Source organism: Lemur catta, chromosome 18, assembly GCF_020740605.2.
Source record: "Lemur catta isolate mLemCat1 chromosome 18, mLemCat1.pri, whole genome shotgun sequence".
Taxonomy (NCBI): Eukaryota; Metazoa; Chordata; class Mammalia; order Primates; family Lemuridae; genus Lemur; species Lemur catta.
Window position 1 is genome coordinate 27,685,753 of NC_059145.1, and position 21,705 is coordinate 27,707,457.

A 21,705-nucleotide genomic window follows, 5' to 3' on the forward strand; every position below is an offset into this window, starting at 1 on the left:
GTATCAAACAGAGTATTTTCACTGCCCTAAAAAATCCTCTGTGCTCTACCTACTCATCCCTTCCATGCCCCACTCCCACCCCCAACCCCTGGCAAGCAGTGGTCTTTTTTACTGTATCCATAGTTCTGCTAAAGGGATTTTTAGAACAGGAAAAAAGTGCTCCTTTTTCTAATAAAAAATGTATTTTAAAATGACGTTATAAACAACAGAAAATGTAACCCTCTTTTTTTTTTGCAATGTGTTTTTTTTTTCCTTTTTTTTTAAATTTCAGCTTATTATGGGGGTACAAAAGTTCAGGTTATATATATTGCCCATGTCCCGCCCATCCCCCTGAGTCAGAGCTTCAGCGTGTCCATTCCCCAGAACATTTGGGAATGATACCAACTGGATATCAGACTGAGGCGAGGGGTGGGGGGAGGGGATGGGTGTATGCCTACATGATGAGTGCATTGTGCACTGTCTGGGGAATGGTCATGCTCGAAGGTGTAACTGTCTTAAACAATGGAATGTAAGATGGTGGAAAGCCAGTTGGAAAATAGAACTGCTGGTAGGGATACTAAAATAAAACATATATGTAGAGCCTGTTGAGCATAATTCACAGCTAATTTCTAAAGACACCAAAAGCAAATCAAATCTATCTCACAAGAAGTCTCAACTCTGTACTTAGGAAAAGTGGGTCTCTGTACTTCCCACTTATTTCTGATATCTCAGTGCTAAGCCTAAAGAGATTATAACTAAAGATGCTTCATAGCAATCAAAGATATTCAAGTCCCCTGATTAGTATCTGGGACTTCTCAACTCATCTGCTTCCCTTCACAATCCACCCCTTTGCCAAGGAAATGAGAATCTGCCATAGCACTAAACCCTTTGGAATAACTTTATTCTTAGAAAACCCTGTCATTTTTGTGACTCCTTAACACCCAATGTCTAAGTGACAGTTACTACTTTGGCACAGAAGCTTTCAAAATGAAAAATAAGAAGTTCTACAAACTGTATCAGCAACAGCTCATTTATTTCAAACTCTAGCCAGCTGCAAAAAGGAAAAAGGGTAATCATTTCAGCTCCAGCCTGGAGTTGTTTTTCCTTCACAGTTTATTCCTGGACTCAGGAAATCAGCTGGAAAATGAGTGCCAGTAATTCTGAGTCCCCAGGAATACAATATCCCCAAGAATCATTCCCTAAATTCCTCTTGTCCTGCCCAGCTTGACTGCTATGGGGAGGAGGCTATAAGTCTAGGAATGAGAAAGGAGTCTCTGCAATTGTGGGGGGTTGTCAACTCAAGGACATCATTGCTGCTTTTGATGGTGTGGTGGTGAAAGGAGTGATCTTTAAAGTGAGCCAGACTCAGACACTCAAAGTCTGGTCCTGCCACTTACTAGCTATGTGACCTTACACAAGTCATTCAGCCTCAGTGAGCCTCAGCTTTCTCACCTGTCAAGTGGAGTTTAGAGGATCTCATAAGGATGCTGTTAGCACTAAGAGGAATAAGATATGTGAGTTCCTGGAATAAGGAAAAATGATCAATTGTGGCTTTTATTTGATGATAACAATGATGTTGGTGATGATGATGATCTTTGCTTTCACATCATCTTCATCTTCATCATTGTGTATTGTTAGAAGAGACACCCACGGAAGTCAGGAAATTTGTATAGTTTTCCAAGTTTGGCATTTACTAGCTGTGTGACCTCAAATAAAGTTTGAGTCTCTGCGTGCTGATCTGTAAAAAGAAGAATAAAAATAATCTGGCTCTGACTCTGGTACAGTACTGTTGTGACAATCAAGGAGATAGTGTCCATACTAAATTGTCAATCATTATATGTAAGGGGAGTATATATATGTAAAATATGTATATGTATACACACATGCATATACATACACATTTAAAATAAAAGGATTAACATATCTGTCCTATTTCTACCCTCATTTCCATTTGGCTTGGATGGAAAAGGCAACTAACATTTCAGCCTTTTTTAAGGGGACATGCTCAGAAGCACATTGGGAGGGGGGATAAAATTGCTACAGTTTGCCCATTATTACCACATTTAAATTCCCATTTGCTTTCTTGTCAGGTTTATTGTTTTTCTTTCTAAGAGAAATATATACCATAACAGAAAATTGGGGAGTAACAGAAAATAGCAGCATCCATTTGCTTATTCGTGGTTCTTTTCCCTTTTTTTTATTATACTGTGGTAAGTATAATAAATAAGGCAGGTGTTTGCTTAAATCAAAGTGTAATCCCAATTATTTTCTTTTAAATCCATCAGTGATAAAACACAAACTATCAGGCTATTGCAAATTAAAGCTCTATGTGATTCTCTTTAGGTCAGCAATTCTCTAATTTCTGCATGTCTAAGACCCACTTGGGCTTATTTAAAATGCCAATCCTAGGTCTCACTAGCCATGATGCTGACTAGATGGGTCTGGGGTGGCATCTTGGAGTCTCCATGTTTAATGACCTTTCTACATGACATGATGCAGGTGGAGCAGGTAGGGGCTGCTTGAGCCTCTCAACGAGAGAGAGTCTGAAGTCTGACTCCTGTCCAGGGACTCTGCATTCCCACAATAGGATCCTGGAAGGGGAACTGGGTATGTGAATCCCAGCCTTACCATTGTCACTTCACGATGCCCCAGGCCCTGATGCTTTAACATCTCAGTTCTGGCTGCTGGAGCATCTGGGAGCGAGTCACCTTGACTACTCGCCTCCTCTTCGTTTGTGCCCGTCGGCCCTGGAGAATCTAATTCATCTCGTGGCTCAAAAATGCCATTCTGTCAGGGATGGGCTGGGGGTGGGCAAGGAGAGGGGACTCAGGTCTCCACCACCCAATGGATACCAGCTTGACCTCATAAACGATATTGTGTGACTTCCGGCCACCTGCTTGAGGGGACACAAAGAAAGTTCTAACATTTCTCTCTTTCTGGAAGAGAAGGAAGCAGAGAGGGAGGTTAATGGGACCATGGAGCAGGCACCTCACATTTTCAAGGGACGTGGCATAACATACAGAGGAGAGTGGGATGTTTCCTCCTGACATTCCTCAGCTGTCACTCTAGCTGGTTCTTTTGTCCTTTTCTAGGCAGCTCAAAGTCAGTCTCTCTCTCTTTTGCTCTTTCTCCCTCCCTCCCTCCTATTCTAGGAAAGAAAAGAAAGCAGATGTAAGGGAAAACTAGAACTTATTTTTATAACTTTTTGAAAACAGCAATGTTTGTGTTCTTGCAGGGTGTAAAGCTTCTCCCTGGTAATGAGGTTCCTCCCACCACACTCCCCCATGCCTGCTCTGTGAAATTACACACAGTGAGACGAGAACCACATAAAAGGCCCGCTCAGCACACGCTGATTTAATCTCTGCTGCTCGTCACCTCCCTATGAAAGCTCAACAGAAACAACAGCCTTGATTATATAACCTACAACCATTTTCAGTAAGTGCCCCAATCCCGGTCTTTAGAAGGCTGTTCAGATTTTCCCTAAATAGGACAAGCTTCAGAGCAAGCCCTGTGAGGTTGGAAGAGGGTCTTGTGTAAAGTAATTTCATTGCATTTTTACATTTCCTTCTACTCCCTCTAAAGCAGCAGTGGCTGAGGCATCGTCAGGGGTCCTAGCGAAGTAAGGTTCTGCTGCTGCCTGGAAAAGGGTTTTCGTAGAATCAGAGGTCTAATTCTCTCGTGAGAAGACTGCCATCCAGTTTTCTCATTTTGTAGATGAGGAAACAGGTTCAACGAGGGACTCTGTGCTGGTTGTTGCCTGTTTGTTCTGATTCCGTTCCCTGCTCCTCCCCGGCTCTGCATCTCAGGGATCTAAGCCTGGCCACCTGGCTTCCAGTTAGGTGGGGCCAGTGGGAGGCTTTGGTGGGGCACAGGAGGGCCGGAGCAAGGGAGAGCCCAGGGCATTTCTCCCCTCTCTCCTGCTGCTTCTCTTCCTCGTTCCTGCTGCTACTGGCCCACCCTGTGATCCCTCAAGACCACCCCTTCCCTTTGTGCCTCTTGCCCAGGAGTCAATACACTTTTTTTTTTTTTAAAGAGCCAGATAGTATATACTTTAGGCTTTATGGGCCAAGAGGCAAAATTGAGGACAGTAGTTAGTAGGTACCTATATAGCATTAAAAATGTAAACCTTTAAAAGAGTGAAAACCATTCTTTGCTTGTGTGCCATTTAAAACCAGGCAGTGGGCCGGCTGGGTTTGGCCCAATGGACTTTCTTTGCCAACCCTTGTTGCACCTTTAGGGGAGGTCATGGCTGCCCACAGTCGCTGGTGTCCGACTGCTCATGGTCCCCTTCCTGATCATCCATGTCCTGTGTACCTAATGCCCAAGATTTACTTTTTAAAACTGCACCACCTGGCACGAACTCTCTTTTCCTGAATGGACTCTGACTGAGGAAGGCAATGACTTGTTTAAAACCCGTATTCCATAAAGTGGGACTATTATCCATTTCACAAATGTTTTTATTGCTTTCTGGTCTTCAGAAATGCCTTCACAAACACATCTCACTGGAATCGTGTCTTCAAGTCAAATCAGCGGCTGCCTCCCTGTGTTTGGACTGACCAGGTTGATGTTCTCTTGCAGTGACAAGAAATTAGTGGCCCTAAGGGATTCCTACAAACCAATATGAGGAACAAGAAACTTAAAACATGGAAGCTGGTCCCCATGCTGGCCAATATTACCCAACATCACTGGCAAGAGTGATGGAAAAAGCTGACGAACAGGACTGGGTTGTAAGTGCAGTTACCATTGGAGGTGAGGCATTGCAGGCCGTGCGTATATGACATGCGACACCCACATGTTCCCCCTCCAGTGCCTCCACTCCTGTCCAAGCTGCCACTGTTGAAGCCACAGTTGTCTCTTCCCTGGATGGCTATAGCCACCTCCTTACCAGCCTTCCTGACTTCACCCCTGCTCCCCTACTTTCACAGCCACAAGCAAGATCTTTTACAAGCATAAATTGCACAGCTCCTCTGCTCAGAACCTCCGACGACTGCCCATTTCACACAATATAAAATCCAGATTCCACCTGTGAGTCCATAAGACCCTACAAGATCCAGCCTCTGCCTTCTTCTTCAACTTTATCTCCTGCCACTCTCCTCTTCCTCATTCCAACCCAGCAGCACTGGTTTCCTGCTAGGTCTTGACTCTCCTCAAGCTCAGACACCAGGCCGCTGCGCTGGTTCTGTGCTCTCCCTGGAATATGGCCCTCAGATACCCTTGAGGCTCTCTCTTCACTCTTTCAGGTCTGCACACAAATGGCATTTCATCAGTGAGGTTTTGCCCAGCCAGCTAACCTAAAATAGTGTAGCTTCTCCCTTTATCCTTTAACCCTGCGGTCCCCAACCCCTGTACTGGTCCCCAACCCCAGTACCAGTCTATGGCCTGTTAGGAAATGGGCTTTGCAGCAGGAGGTGAGTGAGTGAAGCTTCATCTGTATTTACTGCCTCTCCTCATCACTCCTATCACTGCATAAGCTCCAGCTCCTGTCAGATCAGTGATGGCATTAGATTCTCATAGGAGCGCAAAGCCTACTATAAACTGCGTATGCGAGGGATCTAGGTTGTGTGCTCCTTACGAGAATCTAATGCCTGATAATCTGAGGTGGAGCTGAGGCGGTGATGCTAGCACTGGGGAGCAGCTGCAAATACAGATTATCATTAGCATAGAGGTCTGACCGCACAATAAACGTAATGTGCTGGAATCATCCCCAAACCTTCTCCCCCCATCCTCCTCCTCCAGGTCTGTGGAAAAATTGTCCTTCATGAAACTGGTCCCTGGTGCCAAAAAGGTTGGGGACCACTGCTTTAACCTTTCTAATTTCTTCTCAAGACTTTTCTTGTTACCTGACACCTACTTTGTGTCTCACATGGCTCTCCCCTCACCCAGGGGCCTCGCTTTATTCCTTCAGATTCAGGCGTTTTCTCCCTCAATGCCTTGCCCATGCCACTTTCTTCACTTAGAACATTCTTTCCTCTTTTCTCTTGACTGCCTTAAATGCCTTCTACTCAGGGAGGCCCTTCTGGACCATTCTATCTGAGTAGGTATTATTTGACCTTCTCCACTCCTACAACACTTATTTTACATCTTTGCACAATGTTTATTTTCTTCATAGAAATTACAACTATAAAAAAGGATATGTATATGTATATCTATCTGTATTTATATTTCTCACTTCTTTATTGTCTTCCTCCCAGCCCCAACCGACTGTAAATTTTACGAGGGAAGGGACCCGTCTACTTTATCAACCGATCAATACATGACAAGTGCCTATTATAGTTCAGAGCCTTATATACTGTAGGTGCTCAATAAATATTTATTGAGAGCACAAGTAAATGATACGGGATGGAGTCACTCACAGATCCAGGAAAAATGATCGAAGAGCCTCCCCATTATGTTAGACGCTGTGGTTGTCCATCCATATCCCTCTGGTTCTCACCATTTCTGTACGCGATGGATGGCTTTCTGTGCCAGCATCCGTGATCTCTGCGTGAAGGCTTCTCAAGCTGCATGTGTGTGCTTGCTCTGCAGGTAGTGTCAGGGAGGCAGCACCCACAGGAGCAGCTTTTGACCAGTGATTGACAGGAGTGGGCGAATAATTACTCCAGCTTCATCACCTGCCTGATGGGATTACCACTGAGGCATGTTGCCCACAGATTCCTAGAAGTCTCATGTGGTCCAGCTGCCCATGGTGGCATCCTGCCCATTAATCCACTCCCTCTCTGTTGGCTTTTTTCCCTTCCCTGTCTCACACCCCTATTCCTCACCAGTGCTTCCAGGGATCACCTGCCAAGAAAACTACTTGCACTCAAATCCTTGTCTTAGGGTGTGTGCTTTTGGGAAAACCCAAACTAAGACATCTGTTTTATCTGATTCCCCACAACCACTCTCCTTTGGGGGAAGTATTACAACCAAAGTGTTCCAATCTAGCAATTACACAGGTTGGGAAGGGAACAGTGGGGTGGGGATGGAGTAGATTAATTTGTCATTCACTAACTTTTAACCATAACTAATCATAACTAACCATAACTAATCAAAACTAACATTTAACCCCTTCCATGCCAGCAGCCATGGTGCACATTTGTATCATTTTCTGTGATCCTCACAGACATTCTTTACAAATGACGGCTTCTCTCTTTATTATAGAAACCTTCAAATAAGGACTCTCCTTCTTGTCTTTGGTCTACAGCTGAATTCTGGTGCCATTTCCTTGCACTGGACTCCATTAATGATAATAGCAACAACAGCAATGATACCAATTCAGTGAACACTTGGTGTGCACCAGATCACAGTTAACTTATATTATCTAATTAAATGGTCTTAACCACACCATAAAGAAGGCACTAGGATTGTTTCTCTTTTATAATAAGGAAACTGAGGCCCAGGAAAGTTACGGGCTCAGCATGTTTCCACTGCACAACTCTGCTACCAGTCAGGGAAGCTATTACGATATCTTGCCCATCCATTAAGTGGAAGACCTTGGATTTGAAGCCAGGGATTTGGCCACACCTCCAAATCTCCCAAACTCTCTGCCCCATAGAGCCACCAGGTCTCATCATACACAGAATTTATTTTAAGGCACAATGTTAAAATGAGATACTGTAGTTATAAAGTTCCTGAAATTTTAGCCAAAAGAGTGAAACCCGTTGCTAATGAGAAACAATAATAAACACATACTTAAATGTAATTGCAAGTGCAGCATTTCCAGAACACAAGATATAAAGAATTGCAGCCCTTAACACTTTTATTTTCCCCCAATTGGCTCTTATGGTAAAAAAAAATGTTCATCACTACTGCTCTAGGCTATGAATCTTGGTGAAAAAAAAATGCTTTCTCCCTAACAGAGCTAGCAGTACTAGATAATGCCCAAAACTCCACAGCTGTCCTGGCGTCTACTTCTGCCTGTCCCCATGTTTCACACAGGAGTGGGAGAACCACAGGGCGAGTGATTAGAGTCATGAGGAAGAGAAGGCGCTTACTCAACCAGTGCCCAGCAGAGCAGCCCCAGCCTCCCTTGACCTCCATATGGAGCCCTCTCCTTGAATTTTCTGTCTCAGGCTGAGTCTCATTCTCCTACTCCACTGATGCCAAGAAACCTCTCAGAGATCATGCAAGTGCCACCGAGCAGTCTCCATTCTGTCACTTTGAGGGGGTTTTATTCTCCCCTTAGTTTAACATGAAAAAAATATATAGGCCTGGTAATAATACCTCCTAGGGCAATCCAAATAGGCTTTAAAGAGTTAAAAGCAAGTTAATCAATAGCCAGTTAAATATGTATGCCTTTTAATATTTGCATATAGGCACAGGGAGGATTGGAGAAGCTCCCATTCTGGGTAAAATATAACATAATAAAGTGGTCTTTTTTTGCCTCAAGGATCATTTTGCTAATTAACTACAATAAACACATTTTTTACCTCTCTAGTTTATTTTTAATCACCTGTACTTGAGTATGAAAGAAAAAATTAACATGCTAAAAAAAAAATGTATTGAATGCCAGGCCTTGTTTTAAGCATTTTGCATCTATGCCTTATTTAACACTTACAACAGTACTATGAAATAGGTAACATTGTCTTTGTTTCACAGATGAGGAACAGAAATGATAAACAATATTCTTAACATCATATAGCTAATAAGTAGCCGAGAAGGGGATCTGCACCCAGGTGGTCTGTCTCTAGAGTCCTAGCTATGCGATATTGCTTCAGTGTAGAAAATTCAGAAAATGTGAACAAGTATAAAAATGATATTTGATTCACTCATAAAATCACCACCTAGAAATAAATACTTTAACATTTTGATGCAATGGACATGACACAATCTTTATAAATATAATTTAGTTTTTGTAACTTGGGCACTTCATGAGAAAGGCTGTATGGTTTATCACCAAATCTGGAGAATATATTTGGGATGGACTGACCTAAAATACAGATTGTGTCTTATACAAATTCCATTTCTGAGACCTCTTGGGGCACTCCAAAATCTGAGCATCTATTTTTCAGAAAATCTGAAACTGAGGTTGAAAGATGCCCTATTGTGGCTGCCAGTTGGGAAAGACCTACCGTATATACTAAGACACTATGGATAGATAACCAACTGTGGTTTCATATATGAAACCTGAACCAAAACCCACAAGGGGATATGAGATGCTCTGAATTGAAGGCAGTGATTTCCAGCCAAGCTGGGTTCTTTTTGTTTTTGCTTGAGCAATATTACATAACATGGTTTAGAGTGAGAGGAAGTAGGGATCTACTTTATCAATTGGTCGATCAATCTGTCTATCTATCCATTTATCTTCTTTCATGATGGCAATTTTCTCAAGCAGTGCTAGTGTCTTAGGTTGGACTTCAGAAGCAAACCCTGAGATCAAGATTTGAGTGCAACTCATTCTTGAAAAACTCATCTCTGGAAACACCAATAGGGCAGCGAAGAAATTAGAAATGAAAAGGTGAAGAAGGTAACAAAAGGCATGCTTTCCATTTTGTGTAGAGCTTTACTGCTGAGTACCTCTGGGAGGTGGTATGGAACATGCCTTAGAGTTGGACCTCATAAGGGGTGAAAAAGTTGGGATATTTATCCTCCAACTCACATTTGTCATTGGATGAGGGCTGCTCCAGGGGAGCTGCATTTCTTGTCTGCCCTTCATGCAGACCCAGTAAATTCCTGTGGCCAGAGAGAACCCTTCAACCGTCATACGAGCTTGCAGCAAAAATGTAGGTATGGATGGTGAGGGAATGGAAGAAATGGGAGGTGATGGCAGTACCAGCGACAGCCAACTAGTGTGAAATAAACCAAATCAAAGTCACTGGATATGTATCATCTTGTATTTTGCTTTTCTCCTAATATAATGCCAGGAGCATTAAAGAAATATTATTGGAGAAAATGATGTTTAGTGGCTGCCTAGCAGTTCATTTTATGGTTGTACCACAATCTCTTAACTGATCCCCTGTTTATAATTTTCAGTCTCTAAATAATGTGATAATAAATACCTTTGTTTGGACTTCTGTGTACCTTTTGTTATTTTTTAAGGATAAATTAATCAAGGACAATTTTTGCTAATTATCTAGAGCAGTGATTAGTAATCTCATACCTAAAAGAATGCTTGAAATTGATGACAAACTTAATATTTTTTGTCCAGATTTTGTGGGGGGAAGGAATTTCAAGACATGGAAGTGACATAGCAACTAAGTTATGTTTTATTATGAATCTTCTGTTATTGTCTACATTCAGGTCTTGAATAAAGGAAAATTTTTACACATTGGAAACCATTATTATTAGTTTATTTGTCCAGCCAGGGTGGTAAATTTATCACCATGTCATTTAATGAGCTGATTTCTTTTGAAAAGCAAGAAGTGAACACTTTCTCTATAAGAAAGTCATTAACAAGCTTAATCTCTTTCTCTGGAAATGTCATCTCATGCAGGCTTAAGGTAAGCTGGTTAGAGTACTTTGAATTTTGCATTTTCCTGATTTGAGGAAAACCATACTGAATTTTGTTTTATTTCCATTCTGCAACAGCCTTGGCATGCTTTCTCTCCTCATGAAATATCTCAGGGAAGCCTTTGATAACCACCATCAATTATATCCAATGGCTTTTTCTTGGTGTTTCCTCCTTTCCCTCTTTGAAGTACTCAGGACTGCTGAGTGGTAACACACATGAAGTTTTCTTGCCTTCTGTAAAGGCTGCATTTTCTGGGTCATCTGACCTCTTCTCCACTTGACTCTTCTTGGTTTCCCTCTGTGACTCCTTTCTTTTGTTTCTCCCCAGCGCGGGCAGCCCCACGGTTCAGCCTTCTGCTCCTGTTCTGTCTCTTTTGGTGAGCTCTCTTCTTCCAGACATTACTTTTCACGCCGTAAAATTGACTCCTAAAGTTCCATTTTCAGGCTTCCCCTCTTTCTTCTTACATGGGTTTAGCATAAATCTTCCTGATAGAAAATTTCCTTGAGCTTCTCACAAACACCTCAAACTCTGCATGATCCAGTCCAAATTTGTACCCTCTACTTCAAAATGGTTCCTCTTATTATTCTCTTTTTATCATCTTTAGCTCCTTCTTCCTATTCAATCACTTGGGAACTCAAGGTCTTCTATAATTTGGCCCCAAGCCACCTATTCCACTTTATCACTTATGTCCATCATACATTTTTGCTCTACTTACCATCTCCAAACAGCCTGAACATAGCTTTGTTCTTCTCTTATACAAACTAATAAAATTTACCAAATTCAAAGGTTTGGATCTAAGTTTCTGTGTGATGTCAGTCAAATTTCTCTCACTGCAGTCTTCTAAGTCAGTATAATAGTAACCTCCTTCATACTGTCTGGGCAATGATTACATAATGTAGGTGGAAGTGTCTAGCATGATATTTGGCACATTATACCCTTGCAATAAGTATTTGCATATCTGTTCATTCATTCATCACTCTGACTTTCACAACTAACCTTTGCTGTGAAAACTTTTGTTCTCAGAGCCCCCTAAACTCTCAACTCTGACCTCCTCTATCTTTCATTCATGTATACGTGCAAAGTGTTAGTTGGCATTCCTTGAGTAGGCTTTCTATAAATACACTAAGTACCTTAACATGAGAAACCCTACTTCACATTTCTGTGCATAAAGGAAGTACTAGAAATATTGAATCCAGAACTACTCTTCTCTCAATTATGAAGAAAGTTTCATACCAAATTAGCACAGTATAGTAGAGGAGAAAACAGTTAAATACTACTTGTTCATTTTAATCATAAATCAAAAAGAAGGTCAGGTGACAAATGTTTTATTTCCATAACAAAGTGATATATTGCTGAATGTCAATTCTTTCTGATATAAATAGAAGTCAAAAATACATACATGTGCTGTAAAGGAGATACACACATTGACATGTTTATTAGAAACAGCACATGAGTATTTTGTAAGTTATCTAGAATTTTCTCAGTTGACATTATTTTATATCCTAACATTTGTCTGTTAACTAATTAAGTAGCTTCCTTTGTCTGTCATTTACAAACTAATTGTTTTTGTTCAAATGACTTGGTATTTGCATTTATTGCCTTTCCTGTGTTTGCAATAAACTGAATAGTTGGATGCTCTTATTTTATTTCTAAAATTAAATTCAAATCATTGGCACTGGCTTAAGTTTTAGGAGAAAATAACTTTTTAATGATTTACAGCACCAGCATCTTGCTAATGCTACTTCCTCTGAAACAAATGCCTTCAAAATAATCTGTATACATTCTAGACTATGATGGAGTTCTTCCCCAACAGGATAATGGCACATTTTAAAGTACCCAAATGTAAAATTGAAATTACAACCCTAGTAAAATTGAGCCTCTTTGGAATGGTATGTTTATCTCCTAGATGAACTTTAATGGGATAAAAGTACAAGGCATTCTGTGGGAAGAGATGGGCTAATCCGCAGTCCTTAATAGTAGACAGTAAATGTTGTACAGACGTGGTAAGCAGAGTGGCAAAAGGTTTCTTGCTTTTTTCTAGCACAGTGGATTTTAATTTGCTTCTAGGAGACCTAGCGTTCTCAGGAGATATTACAGAGGTTGTACGGTGGCGGGTGGGCAAGATATGTGGCAGGGAGAGCGCTGAGGAGGACCAGCTGGGGGCTCCGCACTCCCCCAGCACTGCTTCAACTTTCTCGGTGACTCACATCTGATTTATATATGGAGCCTCTGAGCAAGACAATGTTTGAAAGAAAAAATCTGCTACTAAAAAAACAACGGTTAAGTATCTTTGTTTTAGAATCCAAGTAAAAATCTTTCAAATGAGGGGGCTGTATATTTATAGGTGGCAATAAATATTTTAAACTAATTTCTCCAGTAGCCTTTCATGGAGCAATCATTTGAATTTGTAGTCTTAGGAAGAAATTGAAGAAGCCCAATGTTGGAAACTGCTCCAAGAGTCTTCTCAAATTGTACCCTTAGTCAGGGATTGCATGAAATGAAATATCACACTGCTCTCCACCCCACCCCAACTCAGACGTTGGTTTCTTGTTCAGACTCCTCCAGTTTTGAGTAAAGACTGGGATTCCTGTGCTCTAATAGCCCAATGTTTAGGGACCTGTTGCCTTTCAAATCTTAAGGGATTGCCCTTCGAGTTCCCTGCTCTTGTCCCATCTCTTGGTGGGAAATCACTGTAGAAACAATTATGCTTTCACGAACAATGTTACTAAGCATCCCAGCCCTACTGCTTGGCCATTGGCAATTCTTATCTCCTATCCTAGATCCAGCATGTTAATCCATAAGCATGCATTGGCTTGGCTGCACTCCTCCAGAAGCCATGGGGTTCACCTAGAACTTTCAGGAGTCAATCACCTTCATGCTCACTGCCACCAGCATAGCACAGCTCTTATTACCAAACTCCCAGGGGTTACATGCTTACTATTTCTGAGCTGTACACTCCTATTGGTTAGCTAGGAGAGTATCTACTTGAGCAGGAGTGTGACAAGTTTTGTCAGTTCTGCTCTTGAAAACGAGTCAGAATACTGGTATTAGTGCTACTTTCCCATGATTCATCACCTATGAACTCAGGCACCATTGTTTTAGACCAGGAAAAGTTCACAGTAAGTATGTGTTCCTTGACACACAAATCCTCTGAGATATTTAGTGAAAAAGAGTTTCTGTGGTCAAATGTATTTGGAAAACATTGTATCTCTTTTGGTGATTAACAATGTGCATTAGAAAGGCAAAGTGGGAAGGAATATTTCTTGAATGTATTTGATCATATTTTTAAGTTCTTTCTTCTAGCCTCCCTTTCTTTTGCCCTTCCTCCCTCTCTCTTTTGCTTCCTTCCTCCTTTCCTTTCTTTTTGGTAACATTAGTTATCTAGGGCTCCATGGGAAATATTTTTGGAAAACACTGTACGTTCCTGTTTTAAAAAACATTACGTTGAAAATCGTTTTTAAAAAATCACCCTGGTTATTTGGTGCCAAGCATTTGGGAGTTTTTCAGAAGTAAACTATTTTGAAATTGAATTCTGTTAATCCATTTTGGGTATATGGATCAGAAGTACAAAATGTCAGATTTGGGACAAGGCCTGTTAGCATCTCATTGTCATTTTATAAACAGGGCACAGACATAGATAAGGTATAATCTTTCATACTGAATTTATAAAGAAGTTGAAAGAGCTATTTTAAGCAATTTAAGTACAGCAATAGAGATGCAAGCTCTGGGCTCAAGCCATGTGGGCTCAAACCCTGACTCTGCTACTCACTGGCTGAGAGAATGTGGGTAAATGTATCTGTGCCTCAGTTTCCTCATTTGTAAATGTGATGGTACTTGTACTCTCCTCAAAGTGTCATTGTGATGACTTAAATGAGATTAAACAGCTAAACAGCAATGCATAGTGTTTGGCACATGGAAATAATATTAGATATTAACATTATTAAATACATTGTCAGAGTTGCATAGTTCATATAAAGTTAGAGGTGATGCACAATTCTACAGAGAATTTGGAGGATCGTAAGATTGGAGAAACGACGGGGAGGAAGGAATTATATAACTGAGGTCTCTGTGTTGATAGCCCCCAATACTAGGGTATATGTAAATTTTTTTTGGAGGAGAGTTAATTCTGTCTTGAAGGTGCAACTCACAAATCCTCTCAGTGTGAAGGTGGTGGCTGAAAATTCTGGTCTGGACATTTTGTGGGCTAGGGCAGAATCCTATCGGTTTACCCAAAAGTCCATGGGAGACTACATTTTTCTGAGAGAAAGAAGGAAGAAAGCCCCCTCTCTGTGAGGCTAGCTAGCACGAGCCGCCATTCCCTACCTGAACGGGTAGGCAAATGCGATGTCAATGCTGAGGTTACTTTCTGTCTTGTTGACGCAGTCCACACTCAGCCGCAGGCCTCCGGAATAGCCACCGCATGTTGCAAATGCAAAGATTGCAAAAAGCTGTGGAGAACAAGCAGACAAGAGAAGGCAGCCATTAGGATGATGTTGAGCTAATGAGACATATCAAAGGGAGCTTAGTGTCCAGACTGAGAGAGGTTATGGTCCTTCTGAAGAGAAGCATCATGTTTGGTTCAAGCTGGAGGATGAAAGGCAGAATGATGGTGTGGACTGGGGAGGTGGTGTCTAAAAGAATAGCCTGGCACGATAGAGAAATATTGCTTGGAGAGTAATACAAGGACAAAATAGCTGTGCTTGAGTGTGCAAACAGTTGTCATGCCTTAGAAGGTAGAAACATCATCCCACAGTCAAAGACCTGAAAAGCAATGCACCGACAGGTTAATGATGGATATCTCCAGGTAGGAAGACTTTAGAGTGTCTCCTTGCTTCCTTCTTTTTGTTTGGCCATATTTTCTGCCGTAAACATGATCTGTCTTTTGAAATAATGTAGACGGATTTTTAAAAAGACATGGTCAGAGAATTCTAAAGCTAAAAGTTTGAGGAAGGGTAGGTTAGTATCTAAGAGGTGCTATTTCAGAGCACAAGATCTCAGTGTATTTCAGCCTCAAATCCCCATTGGTGGTTATATCTCTGTGTTGGTTGCTATATCTAAGTCATCTATTGAAAGTTTCAACTTGTTACCAGTTAATGTCATAGTCTAGTCTGATGTAGAACATAAATCTGTGGGGAACCAGGCACAGAAAATTAGGAGCAGAAACTCAGAAAAGTCTTCTAGAAAGAAGAAACATCTAAGAAGGTGGGATGGCCCAAGATAGGAAGTAAGCAAATGCCAAACTTTGTTCATTTCATAGTTTGGCTAACTTCAAAAGAACTTCCTGCTCATTTCCAAAGAAAGTCGATCCATGGCACTTAATACTAGCACATTTTGCAATATTCCCATTTATCTTGTTTTAATTTTGGAATTTAGCTCCAGCTTCTTGCACTAGCTTGGGGTCCCTGTCAGGAACACGAGCTCACTTTGCATAGTGAGAGGAGTTATTGTGTAGGGGTCAAGTGCATGGGCGCTGGAATGTGACCTTGGAAAAGTTGCTTGATTTCCCCATGCCTTGATTTCCTCATCAAAAATTGCATTGATAATAACTCTTCTGGGTGGTTTTGCCATTTGATACAAAACAATTGCTGTGGGCAAGAAGGCTGCTGGAGCTGGCGAGATCACCAAGTCTTTCCAAAAAGTGAAATGAATATTATCCATAACACTTGCCACCTCCATCAGTGGTGGATAAACAGACTCAGAATTATTTGTCTCAATTGGCCATTTAAATTTTATAGGAGAAAACTGGCTATGGGTAACAAGGCATTTTAAAACCTTCACAGGGAAAATGATGTTTTGTGGGCCATTTTTGTGTGTGTGGTGGGTTTGAGTTATTTGTTTTTTAAAACCAGTATTTTTAACATGGAAACAACTTAAGCAAAAGAGATAGTAGTTGTATTAAGAGCAAAATGTGTTAAAATGTGTGAACGCTAACGTGTGTAAAGCATTTATGTAGAACAGATCCTGGCAGAGTGCTGGCACTCCATGAATGCTAACAGATATTATTACTGCAAATCGTGAATGTTCCTTGGTAAGATGCTTCAGGCCATAAAATAAGGAATTTAGACTTAATCCCTAACTAAATCCACATGACTGTTAGCCCCAGTGAACCAACATCCTAGCAGTCCAGAAAAACTGATCTTTTTTGCTTTGTTTACTTTTCTTGCCTAGGACTTGATGGGAAATTCAGAAGCTATTCTATCCCCCTCCACAATCTGAGGGTGATGCACAGAACTCCAGTTCTGAAGGGAACCTGATCTTTACCCCTGTGGTATGGATTTGCTTACGTCTCACGTCAGCTCTTCGTATTAGTAGGAACAAAGAGCAATTTTAATTGTTTAATGCTTGAATCTTGGTTTCATTATATAATACTGGATGTGCCAGCCCCTTATGCCAAAGATAGTGTCTTTGGTAAGACTTCTTCCAAAAGAAGATATAGAGTGACGAAGTCCAAAGCCCCATGCTCCAGCTATGGAGATAACCTTTTGTGTCTCCAAGTTTCCTCATCTGTAAAAAGGGATATCTCCTATATCTCCCTGAATTGCTGAGAGAATGGAAGGAGAAGGAGTGTGTATTTATGTCCTGCCTTCTTCCAGTCCTGCCTTCTCCAGTCACGTGGAGATTTGTGTGATGTTTATATATACGCATTTCTCTGGAGCGAGAGTCCTAAGTGTGTATTCAGTAGCCGAACATGTAAGGTTAGAAGGGATTGTCCACTGTGGCCACTTTAAAGTGTGTCTTACGGACCAGGTATTGTGCCCAGCACTTAATATAGGTGGTCATATTTCCTAGTGACAACAATGTTGTGTGTGTAGGGGTGTGTGTATGTATGTATGTGTGTGTGTAATGTAATATTCCTACATTAAAGATATGGTAGAATAGCATGATTGCTTCAAAAAGTTGCATCCAGAAAATTCCTTGGGACGTTAACATGCAGAAAATTAGAGTTGAAGGACATAAAAACAAATCAAATCTATTTCAGTACTTAGTGGCTATAAAGAAACTACCTTGGCTTTTCATCTTACATTAAAGTGCTTTATAAACAGTAAGGTATTATTAACACTGTCATGTAATACAGATGGAATGATAATTATGTATTTAACTAGTTCAAAATGTTAGATATATGGAAAGGGAGGCTCAAAGCTATTGAAACCACACACACCATTATTTTTTCGTTTAGTTTCCATCGAGCTTTGAGAACACAAGACATTGTACTTGAGTTAAGTATCATACCTATGGGCTTTCTGATTAAGTTTCTCCCCTCCCCATAGTCCTCAATGATTAAAGGGAAATCATACTGTGTGACCAATATCAAATTCACATGAGTTTGGTGAGGATTAAACAGATAATGTCTGAATAGCACCGGAAGAGTCAGATCCTGCTGAGTGAGTAACTTATTACAGGGATGGTTGATTCCCTGTTTGGGAGAGTAAAATCAACTCCTCTGGAGTTTATCTGCCAGGGTCTTGGGCCTGTAATGAGAGTACATCAAGACACAGTGAGGAGAGGGGACTGGAGACTCTTTGAAGGAGTTGAGATTCTCTTGGTGCTGCAGAGAGATGTAGAGTGAGAGGGAAGTCCACAAATCCTCCCAGGACTCCACCCAACCACCCCACCTTAGGTAGGGGAGCAGAGCAGCTCTGGGGTGAGGCAGGCCTGAGTTTGAGCCCAATTCTTAGCTGTGTGACACTGGGTAAACTACTTCACTTCTCCAAACCTCAGTTCCCACATGTATTTATAAATCAAGTCTAACTCATTGATTTCATTCGGTAGGTGTTTAATGGTAGACTTACCATATGCTAGTTGTTGGGGAGCAGAAAGGCAAAAAAGCCAGAGAAAAGACAAAGATAAGGAAGGTCCCTGCCCATCATAGAGCTTCATTCTAGATGGGAGAGACACAACCCCAAAGAACATGCAAATAAAGTCATAATAAGTTGTATTCGATGTTTTGAGGGGAAGCTATTCTGCACAGAAAGTTATGCCTGAGGGTGTTACTTTTAAGCTAAGACTTGTAAGAGGAATGAGAGGAAGCCACGCAAAAAGTCGGGGCACAAGTGCTGTGGGCAGAGGGAACAGCTTATGTGACAGTCCTCAGGGAGAAAAAGCTTGACAAGTTTAAGGAGCCAGTGGAAGGAATCTAGTGTGGCAGCTGGATGGCAAAAGAGGTTGAGAATAATAATATTTACCTCAAATGGTTGTTGTTCATGTTAACTGAGAGAACACACGTAAAGCATCAGGCTCATCGCCCTCAGTAAATGTATCTTCTCCTTTTTTGTCATCTTTTCCCCTCTTCCTACTACTTCTACTACTACTACTATTACTACAACTACTACTATTACTATTACTGTTACTACTACTCTACTGAAGAAACTGAGAATAGACAGGAAAATTAACTTTCCTCAACTCAGCTAGAAGCTGAGTTGGAACTAGGATCCTGGTCTCTGGGCTTCCTGGGTCAGTGTTCTTCTAATTAGCTCTAGAATTGCAGGAAGAACAATTTTTGGCCATGAAAATCAGAGGTGACTCTCAAATGGCCCAGTGTTCTTTGCCCAGAAATGCACCATGGGTGCTTCAGTGACCTGAGGTTCTCCATGTTTCTCTTGAGTGTGTCACACATACCTGCAAGCTCATTACCAAATGGATGCTTTGTTGTCACTTTCTTTTTATTCTTTCCTTCCTTCCTTCTCCCCTTCCCTCCTTCCTCTCTTCTTTTACTCCTTCCCTCCTTCCTTCCTCTTTTGATCCTTGATGGGGTGGACGAATTTAGAAGCAAGACCTTGGAAGACATCTGGCTTGACAACTGATCCTCTGAGAAGCCCTTAATATTCGAAACAGGAAGGTTTGTGTGCCTTATAGATGCTCAGCTCTGCAAGACTAAGGCCTATTCCTCATGCAGACAATATCCTCTTCTGGGAGAAGGGGAAGATAAAATAACTTTCTGCTATGCAGCCGGGATGGAATGAGAACTGGAGGTGAGACCTAGAAGACCAAGGAAGGAGAAAAGCCTGAGGGGCCAGTATGAGTGTGTGTGTCAAGGGTGGGGATGTAGGAAGATGGTGCAAGAGAGGAGCTAGAGAGCGAGATCTCCAGCTGAGGTGGACCCTGTAATGAACGTTAGCTACTTGCTGAGAGATGTTAAGACATGGCGTGTGTGTGTGCACGTTCACCCTCAGCCAGCACACTGCCTGCTTTCTGGTAATGCAGTGCACTAGCTCACCTTTCTAGGCATTGAAAGCATAACCAGGGGCAAAAGCCCATTATCCACTTAAGCAGAATTATAAAACATCTTTCCTCAAGCTCCCAATTTTCCTCAAACAAAGCAGAAACCTCACCCTCCGGCACATTCTAAGATAATCAATATCATAACCACTGGTCTAATCATTCACTTCCCTTGAGTTCAGGAGACCAAAATAAATCTGCAATGAACTCTCATTTTACTACTGTCTTGAATGGTCTACAGCTCTGTCTCTAACAAAAAATTACTTTCAAAATGGACAAAATTAGCCAACAGAGAGTCTCCTTGTATGTAGCCTTATTAGAAATACATTTAGGTAAAAGAATATAAAATTGTCCTGCATTTTCTGGCTTCGTAAGCACCCACACACGAAAATCACCCATAGCAGGAATGATGTCTTTACAGTTAATAACGACAAAGGTTTTTCCCCTGGAAAGAGGGCAAGCAGCTCCCTCCTTTGAACTAATTGAACCACACAAGGAACATCAGTGAAAGATGATATTAATCCTTCTGGTTAACCTGCAGGTCATAGTTAAAAGCAATAGGTTGGTGGAGACAGGCTGATTAATGGCACTTGCAGGAATCCTCGGTCTGCAGTGAAGTCAGAGAGAGGATGTCTCTCCCAAAGCCTAGTACACAACTCTAGGCATGAAGGATACGTTGGAAAAAATAAGCGAGAGTAAGGAGACTGGTAGGAAAAGCATTTTGAGAGATTGAGACCAAGTAGTGGTGCTCAAATTACCATCAAGCTGAGTGTGCTAACAACTAGGTCTCCCAGGGATGAAGCTGTGATTTATAGCATTTGCTGATTTCCATAGAATAAATATTTCTACCATGGCCAATTCCAAGCCACCAGCATGACACCTCTGAATTTGGGATGGGAAGAGATCTGCACAATCTGCTGTGCTCCAGCACACCACTGCCACCAAGGGACTCCGCTGGGACAAGAGCTTTCATCCACTTCGGGCTTATTTCATTGATTTACTCCTTTCCCACCAGCTATGCTTATTCCTTCCTTCATTCACCCATTCAACTACTTATTCACTAATTTAGTTAGTTATTGTGGCAGAGGCTGTTGATGCCCTGCCGACATCTGCAGCTTCAGGGGGACGGTTCTTTTACACACCAAAGGCTTCCTCCCTCACACACCTGAGTCTCTCTGCTAAGGGCTTTCTCAGGTAGCATGAGTGTGCCTGGCCTGTGACTGGACTTGCATAGGCAGAAGTCCCCAGGAGTTAATTCCCTCGCAGCTTTCAATCAATGTGGGATGGAAGTTGGTGGGTAAAAACTCCAGTGTTCTTGTCCCTCTGTGGGACAGTTCTGAGATGTGTTCAATACAGTTTCTCGAAGGGTGCCCATTGGTACTGAGCCTCAGTTGCTCACAGGAACAACCTGCTCATGGACACACCCTTGGCTGGCTTCGCTTCCTTCCCTGTCCCACTGCCCACTGTCATTGTGCTTCTTGACATCACCTCCCAAATAAACTTCTTGTCTCAGGATGTGCTTTTGGGAAACACAGCTGAGGGAGTTCTCATACACTGACTGAGAGAGCACCTAGTAGTTTTCAGAGACTGCAGTGGGCCGTGGGACTCTGTTAATAAAGGAAATCACGTTTCCCTGGCCACCTCACCTTACACCTTTCTGCCTCTGGCTATATCCAAATAAGCTGAGCTCATCCAGCCACAGAACCTTCATGTTGAATGTCTCCTTCACCTGAAACTTCCTTCCCTGCATGCTCTGCATGGAGGGCCCTTCTCGTCCTTCCTTCTCAAAGTTTCTTTTCCTTTTTAAGCAGGAAGTCTTTTACTATGACATCTAAACTAGGCTTCTCATCCACGCCTACTCCTAGCATTTCCCCCATTGTCTCATTTATTTTTAACATGAGCAGGCTTTATAAAATCTGTATTTGTGTGGTATTATTTACTTACTTGCTTATGTTTTGTTTTACCACTTCCCTGAGGGAAAATAATATACTTGTTTTTGTTTATTGCTGAATATCTATTACTTTGCATAGTGCTTGGCATGAAGTAGGTGCTCCCTACATGCTTGTGACTCAAAAAGTGCA

At 41.6% G+C, this 21,705-nt stretch overlaps 1 protein-coding gene across 2 annotated transcripts in view; it reads right to left on the minus strand.

Moving 5' to 3' along the window:
• Positions 1-21,705, minus strand: part of SYNPR (synaptoporin) — a 298,151-nt gene that overhangs the window by 104,463 nt on the left and 171,983 nt on the right. For both annotated transcript variants that reach the window (XM_045530709.1, XM_045530710.1), the window contains one exon: positions 14,732-14,856. In XM_045530709.1, coding sequence (XP_045386665.1) covers positions 14,732-14,856 — 125 coding nt within the window. The remainder of the gene's footprint in view (positions 1-14,731; positions 14,857-21,705) is intronic.